At 35.3% G+C, this 10,358-nt stretch overlaps 1 protein-coding gene across 1 annotated transcript; it reads right to left on the bottom strand.

Annotated features, from left to right (window-relative positions):
- Positions 1 to 2,208: 2,208 nt before the first annotated feature.
- On the bottom strand, positions 2,209 to 3,504 carry LOC114530820. The gene is made up of 2 exons (XM_028552434.1): positions 3,416 to 3,504; positions 2,209 to 3,047 (listed from the first exon to the last, which is right to left on the bottom strand). Exons 1-2 carry the CDS (start codon positions 3,439 to 3,441, stop codon positions 2,264 to 2,266), a joined length of 810 nt encoding a protein of 269 aa, XP_028408235.1. The 5' UTR covers positions 3,442 to 3,504; the 3' UTR covers positions 2,209 to 2,263.
- Between the last annotated feature and the right edge of the window lie 6,854 nt (positions 3,505 to 10,358).

Genomic DNA, 10,358 nt, shown 5'->3' with positions numbered 1-10,358 from the left:
ACAAGGGCAATACATACAGTGAATACACTAGTCTCAATTTAGAGTTGACTACCAGTCTAATTTATGTGTGGGTGTGGGTGTATGTGTGGGTGTGGGGGTGTGGGTGTGTGGGTGTGGGTTAGGGTATGGGTACGGGTACACGTGTACGGGTACACATGTACGTGTAGGCGTAGGTGTATGTGTATGTGTATGTGTATGTGTATGTATATGTTTATGTATATATATGTATATATATATATATATATATATATATATATATATATATGTATATATATGTATATATATATGTATATGTATATATATGTATATACATGTATATATATATATATGTATATATATATATATATGTATATCTATATATATTATATATATATATATATATATATATATATATATATATATATATATATATATTATATATATATTATATATATATATATATATATTATATATATATATATATAGATATATATATATATATATATATATATATATATATATGTATATACATATAATATATATATATATTATATATATATTGTATATATATATGTATATATATATATATATGTATATATATATATATATATGTATATATATATGTATATATGTATATATACTGTGTATATGTATATACAATATGGTTTTAGCTTTCAAAACTTGTCCATGCAGTCTGTACGATTCATATAGGAATCAGGTGGTAAATATATTTCTTAAATATAGAGGATGCGCAGCCAGGATAAGACATATTAAAGACCTTACGCTGGCACTACGACAACGGCAACGGCAACCTTATTAGATAAGAAACTCCCGTCGGCGTTCGGGTTGCCGTCGTCCTGTTATTCGTGATTACGTTTTTTGCAAAAAAGGCGGGAAATTTGGAACAAAAAAACACAATTTATAAAATTCTAAAATGCCTAGTCTTCGAGAAATTACGGTATTCGCTCATGCTTTAAACGGTATAAATGATGAGGAATTTGCTCTGTTGTATGATGCAACTAAGCCAAAGAGCCCAAGAGTACCATATTGGCGTTATTTTAGCTTCGATATAGATAAAATGACAGATGATGAATGTTTAGCAGAGTTTCGTTTCTTCCGAAATGATGTTTATAACCTGGCAGATATACTGGAATTGCCCATTGAAATAAAATGTTATAATGGCCTAAAAGTCGATAAAATTGAGGGGCTGTGTATTTTCCTGAAGAGGTTTGCATATCCCTGCAGATATGTAGATATGATCCATAGATTTGCCAGACCTGAACCTCAGTTGTGTATGATATCGAATCAAGTTCTGAATATAATTCATGAACGATGGCACCATTTGCTCACAAATTTTGACCAGGGCTGGTTGCAACCAGAAAATTTGGAAACTTTTGCCGCAGTTATACACCAGAAAGGTGCAGCCCTAGAAAACTGCTGGGGTTTTATCGACGGGACTGTTCGACCTGTTGCACGACCTGGTCGATTTCAGCGTATACTTTATAATGGACACAAGAAAGTCCATGCTATCAAGTTCCAATCCATTGTAACACCATCTGGCATGATAGCTAATCTGTATGGTCCCATGGAAGGAAAGCGGCATGATAGTGCAATGCTTGCCCAGTCAGGTATCCTTAACGAGCTGCAGCAGCATTCATTCAACACTCAAGGAGATATTCTGTGCCTATATGGAGATCCCGCCTACCCTCTCAGACCACAATTACTGGGACCTTTCAAAGGGGCTGTGCTTACAGAAGAACAGCAGCAGTGGAACAAATCTATGAGCCAAGTAAGAATTGCAGTCGAATGGGTATTTGGCGATATAGTCAATTACTTCAAATTTATGGACTTTAAAAAAAATTTAAAAGTACGTTTAAGTGCAGTTGGGAAGATGTATATGGTGTGTGCTCTTATGGAAAATGCACGGTCATGCCTATATGGCACATCAACAGCCAAATACTTTGGCATTGACCCACCCAATATACAAGAATATTTTGTGTAAATATACAAAACAAAGCACTGTTCATGATAAGTGTTTTTTAAAACAGTACATGATAAAATGAACACAGTTGTAAAAATTAAAACAGTTGCACCATGGTTGTAAAATATGAACAGTCTAAGTTATAAATACTTAATTAGTTAACTTGAACATATGAACAAAATTTAAATACCAACATTGAGACTTGTAAACAAATCTACTCTCATTTGTTCTGTTCTTAACATGAAAATAATTTGTTACCTGCTGTAACTGTTACCTAATGGCATGCTACATATATGCCTTTGTTTATTTTTGTGAAGTTAACTTATTCAACAGAGCCATCATACATGAACTTTGTTCCTGCTGTTGCCTCATCAACTGCATAAACTGCTGTTGCTGAATCCTTTGCAATTCAACAAGTTGATTCATCATGGAATTGTTTTGATTTTGGGCTGCCTCCATTGCTTCCTTTCTAAGTTTCATGTCATTCTCTCTTAATTCATTATCTTTGACTGTTTGGAGCTTCATTATTTCCAGTTCCTTCTTCTTTAACTCAGCCTCTCGCTCACTTTTCTCACTCAAATATGTCACCATATCTGAACCACTACTTCTTCTTCTTTTGGTACTTGTGTGATCAGTCGGATCAGCAGCAGCTGACTCAGATCTCTTGCGAGTTTCACCAAATGATTCAAGGGACTGTTGTCTCATTTCCGCAGCTTGATTCGCATCCTCCTCAAGCTTCTTCTTTTTCTCAGCTGCATTTTTTTCATGCTCCATGTCAGCTTCATAAAACAATGAGACAATTTCATCCATGCCAAGATCCACTTCGTTTTCTTCACAGCATATTCCACTGGCAAGAGTTTCTTCCCGGACTTTTTTCTTGTATTTCTTTTCAAGCAGGGTAAATCTGTCACGCACAGACCTTTGGGTTACACGAAAGACTGGAGATTGCAAAGAATTCAATGAAGTAGCTATTTTTAACCATGCTTCTCCTCTTTCAGGGGATGCTTTTTTGCTTGTCCATGGCTGCACAAGCAAAATTTCCCGTACAAGCAGCTGATCATGTAGCTCTGTCCATTTCATAGGTGCACTGAATAATTAGAAAAAATAAATCAACAAAATAAAGTAACATAGATATTTACAGCACCATGCAGGGTTATAATTTCATGCCTCAAGAATATTTCTAGACATTATAAATACCCTCTTATTTTACTTACACCTTGTTTAATATCTTTGACATTAGAAGTAAAAAAATTAAAAATATACACAAAAATATCTAACCTATATGATCAAAACAATTTACTATGATGTTGGCTACAAGCTTTGATATAATTTGTAAACAACCTTTAATATTAAATTACAAAAAATCATGTATAAATTATAAAACGCCTTATAAATATTTTAAAAAAGAGTAAAATATATACAAAATGTTTAACCCATATTATCAAAACAATTTACCTTGATGTTGTTTTCTCCGAAGACATACTAGTAGAATGCCGTTCTCACACAACGTGAAATTCGAGAAATGGCGTCGGGCCCGCTCAGACAGAACGTCAACATTTCAATCCGCGCATGCGCATTTGAACATTCACGCAAGTCGCCGTTGCCGTTTGCAGAGCCGTCGACCGAACGTAAGGTCCCTATTAATTCAAACGTTCTCTGACAAAATATTTTTTAATAGACAAGCTTTCGGCTATCAGACCTATAGCCTTCAACGGGTAACTAACTAAAGACACAGTGACATATTTATACTTTAACATGATGTAATGACTAAGTAATTAGTAAGCATGCAAAATGTTAAGTATTTAAGGAATGTAATTAGTGTTTCTTTGGGAGGATAGAATATTGTTTTGGTAAGTGTTTTAAGTATTTAAGGAATGTAATTAGTGTTTCTTTAGGAGAATATAGGAATATTGTTCTGGTAAATGTTTAGAGTTGTTGTCTGCACCATCTATATAATAGCTGTATGCCAAGATGCTAAAGTTTTCCTAATCCAATAATTCCCTTTATCTATAATTTTCCCTCCCTTGAAATCAATTTCGTGTGACAATTCGCAATTAAGCATGTTTGGCTACATTAGAATTCTTCTCAAATTTCTTAGTATTCCTGATGTGTTCTTTCTTCCTTGTCTCAAACGACCGTCCTGTCTCTGTGTCTTTAATTAGTTACCCGTTGAAGGCTATAGATCTGATAGCCGAAAGGTTGTCTATTAAAAAACATTTGGTGTGAGAGCGTTTGAATTAATAAATATATTTCTATTTAATCATTATATATATTTAATCATTCAGGCAAAGATTCTAAACTATCACCATGGCTGGGACATCGTGGTTATGGCCAGCCACAAACATGCACGTGGCAACAGTTTTGTTACATTTTGTTACATTTGCTGGTCTGGCAGAGGCCTTTATAGGGACCTCTCATAATGGTACTCAAACTGGAAAAGCAGTTTTGGGTGTCTTCTGTTCCTTTATTAATGGTAAGTATCTATGCGTTTTATATCTTTTAAATATTTGTATTTAACATTTAGGCCCGTATTCAAAAAGCTCACTCACACTCACACTCATTGAGTGTGACATATAAATTTTGTTAATGCTGATCAATGAGAAAGTTTTCTCTCAATAGATGAAAAGATATAAGGTAAATCACTGAAAATCAAGCCCCTGTTCGGCTGAAAATACCGCCATTGAAACGTTATGGGCAGATTAAGATCTCCCACTCAATGAGTTTGAGTGTGAGTGAGCTTTTTGAATACGGGCCTTAATGTACTATTTTTGAGTATACAGTATACTAAGGCCCAAATGTTAAGCATGATTGAATAATTAATGCACGAGTATTTGAATTATATTTATTAATATTAAATAGACAAGAAAACAACCAAACCGGACTCTTCGCCACTGTTAACTAACTATCTGCAGTTATCTACAGTACCACCGAGTGAACTGGCTCCGCCTCCATTATCAGCCGCCCCTCTACCGTTAAACATCGAACCTCCTCCGTCCACCATCGAACCTCCTCCGTTAACCACCGAACCTCCTTCGTTAACAACCGAACCTCCTCCGTTTACCTACGAACCTCCGCCGTAAACCACCAAACTTCCGACTTTAATCATTGAATCTCCGCTGTTAGCCACCGTACAGTAACCATCATCGACTGCCACTCCGCCGTTATCCAACATTTCTTCGCCTCTATCCAACCTTTCTCCTACTGCTGTCACTTCTTTATCCACTCCTTCCTTATCAAAAATCCCTTCTCAGATTTCCCTTCCTCCTACACCGCTCTTATTTACTCCGCGCATAGCATCAAGTCGTAGTCATACTGTTCAGCTGCCTTCAGGTACCCGAATTTGTACTTGTCTATGGTAGTACTGATTTTTTATCATGCCATATAGTGGACGTGTTTTCTCGTGCATATGTTAGTTTCGTTATATAATTCTCTTTAAACTCGTGCAAATTGATTCTGGCACACATTCGCCTCCAATTTAATTTATTTTTTAACAGATGCTGTGGTTGACAATGAGAAAGTTGTTGCTGTTGGAAAAACCGTCAGTCATACCACCATACATGGCAATCCTATTCCGGACACATGTAACTGCGTTATGTTGTCTTGGGTGCAAGAAAAGTACCCAGTTCCACATCCACTTGGCAGAAAGGATTTAGAGGAAAACTTGTACCTGCACAAGGATGCGTTCTACGCAATTCCAAAGAAAATGTTGAAGCGCTTCATCATAGCTAATAACAAATACTTTCTTTCAACTCTTACGTGAACTATACTTGTGAGCCTAAAAAAAGAAAGAATTTGTTAAAGGGCCTATGACACGAAAATTTTGCCTTTTAAAGTATAATTTCAATGGAAAGAACTTTTAAAATGGTAATGGACTTTCTTAAACAGTTTCTGCACATCTCTTTTCATTTTCAAGATATTGAGGTTTCTTTAATGTTCAAATTATCCACGCCTACGTCACATTGCATAATGAACTTTGAATTATCTGGTATATTTGCTAACAGTCTTAATCTAGCCGGTCAGAATTTCTTTCATTGTGAAGTATTAATAGTATAACATTCTGCCCAAGCATTTCTTACTAAACTTGCCAAGAAACTGAAAATCACTTGAAATATTGCGATAACTCATTATGCAATGTGACGTAGGCGTGGATAATTTGGACATTAAAGAAACCTCAATATCTTGAGATTGAAAGGAGATGTGCAGAAACTGTTTAGGAAAGTCTATCACCATTTTAAAAGTTCTTTCCATTGAAATTATATTTTAAAAGGCAAAATTTTCGTGTCATAGGCACTTTATGTTGTAAATATTTTAAAGTTGCTGGAAGCGCGACAGGCTTGGAAATAATAAATTTCGCGACGTTTTCTGGTTGTAAATATACATTGTTACTAAGATATCGGCTACCTCACGCATTTGCCCACGTTTTGCAACTATAGACTCGTACAATTGTAAACTGTTATTTTTTCAATCTGAATCCCGAGTACTATCCTGAACCTATCAATGTGTTTTTGCAAACACAATTGAATGTTATGTCAAACAATTTTATATATATTTATTTATTTATTTATTTAGCTTCGCCTGTAATTACACAATCAACAACACATACACACAACCATTTCTGTCCTGCCCCAAAAACGTGTAAACATTAGACATTCGTCGATGTCTCAGTGGAAATATGCATGCACTCAGCACTCTTGACCGCTTTCTTTGGACGGTTTAATTACAAATGATATTAATAAACGTGAATTTTGTGAGTTGAGAAATACGAAAAATTGCTCAGAACTTGGTGTAAACCTTGTCAAACTTGTCGAATGCAGCAGTATGACTAGCCTCCACGTTTTAAGGTTGGATATAAAGGTGACAGCAACAACAACAACAACAACAACAACAAGGTGACAGCAACAAAAGGCGGGGACACCACAACAGCTTAAAACCAATTACTGTGGACCAAATAGGTTAAAGCACGAGTGTAGATGTTTTTATTTTACTGTGAAGGGCGCAGGGCTTTATGTTCTTGTTAAAATACGAGCGACAGAACTATATGTATATATGTAACATGCTTGTAAAATTCATTATCAATTCATGACACCAACTATGCATTATGTAACTACAATGCGTTCTACAGGGTGTATCAGAAAAAATTGGACAAATTTGAAGTTGCTCTCAATTTCGCAAAACAGCTTTCGGGATCATGTTTCTGATATATATAGATTCTTTGGGTTCATATTATGTGGAATAATGGAATAATAATTTCGAACATGAAATGTGTAAAGCAGGGGGGTGCGTATTCTTTAACAAATAAATGATTTGTGCATAAAAGTTAAAAGTTTTATTCGTACTTTAAGTTAATGGTTGAAACATTTGTTGCGTTGTGTATTGCTGTAAAAAATTTCAGAAAATTTGGTTTTCGTGTAAGGGTTTCAAAACCTAGTGCAATCTTGCGTTTATTAAATAAATCAGGCGTTTCGATGCTTAATCTGATAATCTTAAATGAGTGTATTCGAAATCTATGTATATATTTGTTTTGTACGTATCTGTAAACAGTCAGGTAATTGAAAGATTCAATTGCATGCATGCATTCAGGTACATGCAGTGTGTGTAAAGTCTGATTGTGTTTCTTGATGCTATTGTAAGGTAATCAGAATAGACTAGAGTTAGGGTTAGGGTTGGAAAGTGCTCATTACTATAGTAAAGGGTATGTCGGTAAACTTTAAATAAATCAAAACAAAATTTTATAACTAACCTATATATTTCTGATAAAATTGTTTCAACCCTCTACTTAGCGAGGGTGTCAATTTTGTGACTCCCTAATTTATTCACTTCAGCACACAAATAATATGAACTTATTACGATAGGGGTGCTAAATTTACTCCCTTTTACTGAAAACTGTTTATAATCTGCAATTTGGATGTGCTTATATCTTACGTATGGTTTGGAACAGCTTGCCTGAACCTTTAAGAGATTCTTCATCACTCTTCTCGTTTAAAGCAAATCTGAAATCTTTATACTCATCCAGATTTACCGACTCCCACAAGGCAACCAGGTAGAACAGTACTTCTTCTTTTTATAATTTATCTATATATCTATCTATCATACTTTTCTTATATTTATTTCACTCTATGCTTATATTTTATCACAAATTATGTATTGATGGTTCTCCTTGCCTAAATAAAGTTTATGTATGTATGCATGTATGTGTACAAAAACATGCCGTCAGTATGATAAAGTGCTATAAGGGCCTGTTCATATGGGGTGGGCTAGCCCAGTTAGCTGGGATGTTGACGTTGTGCCGAGATCCCACCCCGTATATAGTGTTTTCATATATTCTCAACCTTGTGTTCAAGGTGAGATACCGGCGTAACACACTAAAATGTCAGCGTATTTTAAAAGCCAGAATGCAAAAAGCATGCTTTAATAGCATCATTTACAATCATCCAAGTAAGGCAATCTCTACCTGGCAAATATCCCAGCTCATATGAACACATTTCTGATCGCTAGATCGCTGTCCTACCTAACCGAGCTATCCCACCCCATATGAACAGACCGTAAAATCACCTCCATGCATTTACTGAAAATTGTCAAAAGTGTGCAACGTACACAATAAGCAAAAATATTAGGCAAACACAATGCTACGCAAATATGGCGTTATGTGCCCGTCTATGGATATCGGCGTCGCGTCGTGTTTGCTAAATCTGCCTAATGAATTTGTGTAAGATTGTAATAAGTGGAAAACAAAAGAATAATAGCTTTAAATTTTAATTTTATGACTTCATATTTATAAGGCTTCCAAGGCTTCCAGTCCCCCGGGAGGTAATATCCCGTATTAGCTGCTCCGAAGGCAGGGGTATCATGGGGTGCCACCCACTCATTGTTGCTGGATTTAGGATTCGTGGCCATCATCATAATCATCTTCCCCAAAATCATCATTGTCGTCATCAACATCATCATAATCACCGTCGTCATCATCATCATTCTGTAAAAAGTCCAGCTCATCCAATGTCCCTTCTGGGATATGTTTAAACAGAGTTATGCCTTCCTTTAGCCTGGATTTCGCCCAAAATATCCCTGTTTTAATTAAGGCTCTCTCTCCGTTCAATGCAAGTCGCGATCGGCTTCCTGTGCTTGATTTATATTTCCCCTATAAATGTATAATACATATTGTACTGTACGAAAGCAATATCATTCTTAAAGGTATCTATAACTTATAGTAAAATACCTGATCACCGACTCTACTTTCGAATTCGCTTTCTCTAAGGTCGTCATCTGGTATATCATCTGCACAAAAAGTGTACACAAAATGTTAGGAAAATTGCTCACCTTGTTTAATCTATCTCGCTTAAGTTTATATATATATATATATATATATATATATATATATATATATATATATATATATATATATAAATTACTTGGTCCAAAACTACGGGTGAATAATCTTTTTCACACTTTGTGCAATGATATGTACAAAGGAACAAGTCATACCGTCCTATATTGAGGGAAAATAGAGCATTCACATTGATCCTATTACAAAATTCAGCATAAAAGTTTTGAATGGGAAATTTTTGCCAATCAATTTTGTAAAACAGACAAGTTATTACTTAATACTAACCTCTTGGAGTTATAACTATGCAATTCTCATTTGAGGGAGCAAGAATGAGCGTGTCTTTTCCCTTACAATACATACATGCCTTGCACAGAGCAAATGGAGCACATCTTCCTATAATGGGTTGAAATAAGACAGGTAAGATATAATAGCCTCTCTTCAAATAATGCCTTAGGTTTGTAATTTCACTGACCTAGCAGCTGATCAAAACTGATCAAAGACAGCAGACATGAGACATATAATATATTTAGTGTATGTAAAAAAAATATCAAAATACTTTGAACTAGTTGTAAAACTTACTAACAAATCCCAAGGAGCCATCATCCAATACAATGGTTGTTGGAGGTATTTCCTGAAAGAAACCTTTCACCCACACATCACGGTCATGCAAGGGGTTATTTTCATGGATGCGCTGGTCACAAGTAGAACACATTAATACTCGCGGTCCACACTGATGACAGCGAATGACAGCATTGCCCTCATTACAAAGAAAGCAAGTGGCATCTGGAGATGGTATTGCATGGCTACTAAGAAGAGCATCAAATATAGAACACCTATTGCTTTCCCAATTTGTCTCAACTGATATCATTCTTTTTGTCCACTGTGACTGAGTGTTGGACCTAATTTCTTCAGTTATTTGACCACAGACATCTATGCAGGTGCTCAAACTTTCTGAAAAATAAATTACAAAATGTGAAGGTCAAATGCAGTATGACACTACACATACGGTATTTGTTCTAGACTCGGAACTATTTGAATAAGTTAGAAGACCCAAATCATACACTACACCACCTTACA

Source organism: Dendronephthya gigantea, unplaced genomic scaffold (genome assembly GCF_004324835.1).
Source record: "Dendronephthya gigantea isolate DGI-Jeju-01 unplaced genomic scaffold, DenGig_1.0 000066F, whole genome shotgun sequence".
Lineage (NCBI taxonomy): Eukaryota > Metazoa > Cnidaria > Anthozoa > Malacalcyonacea > Nephtheidae > Dendronephthya > Dendronephthya gigantea.
The sequence above is the reverse complement of the archived record's forward strand: the minus strand, read 5'-3'. Positions and strand labels throughout refer to the sequence as shown.

Coding starts and splice junctions, on each gene's coding strand:
- LOC114530820 (XM_028552434.1), bottom strand. CDS start 3,441: ATGTCTTCGGAGAAAACAACATCAAG. Junction 3,048..3,415: donor TCGGAGAAAACAACATCAAG/GTAAATTGTTTT, acceptor CTAATTATTCAG/TGCACCTATGAAATGGACAG.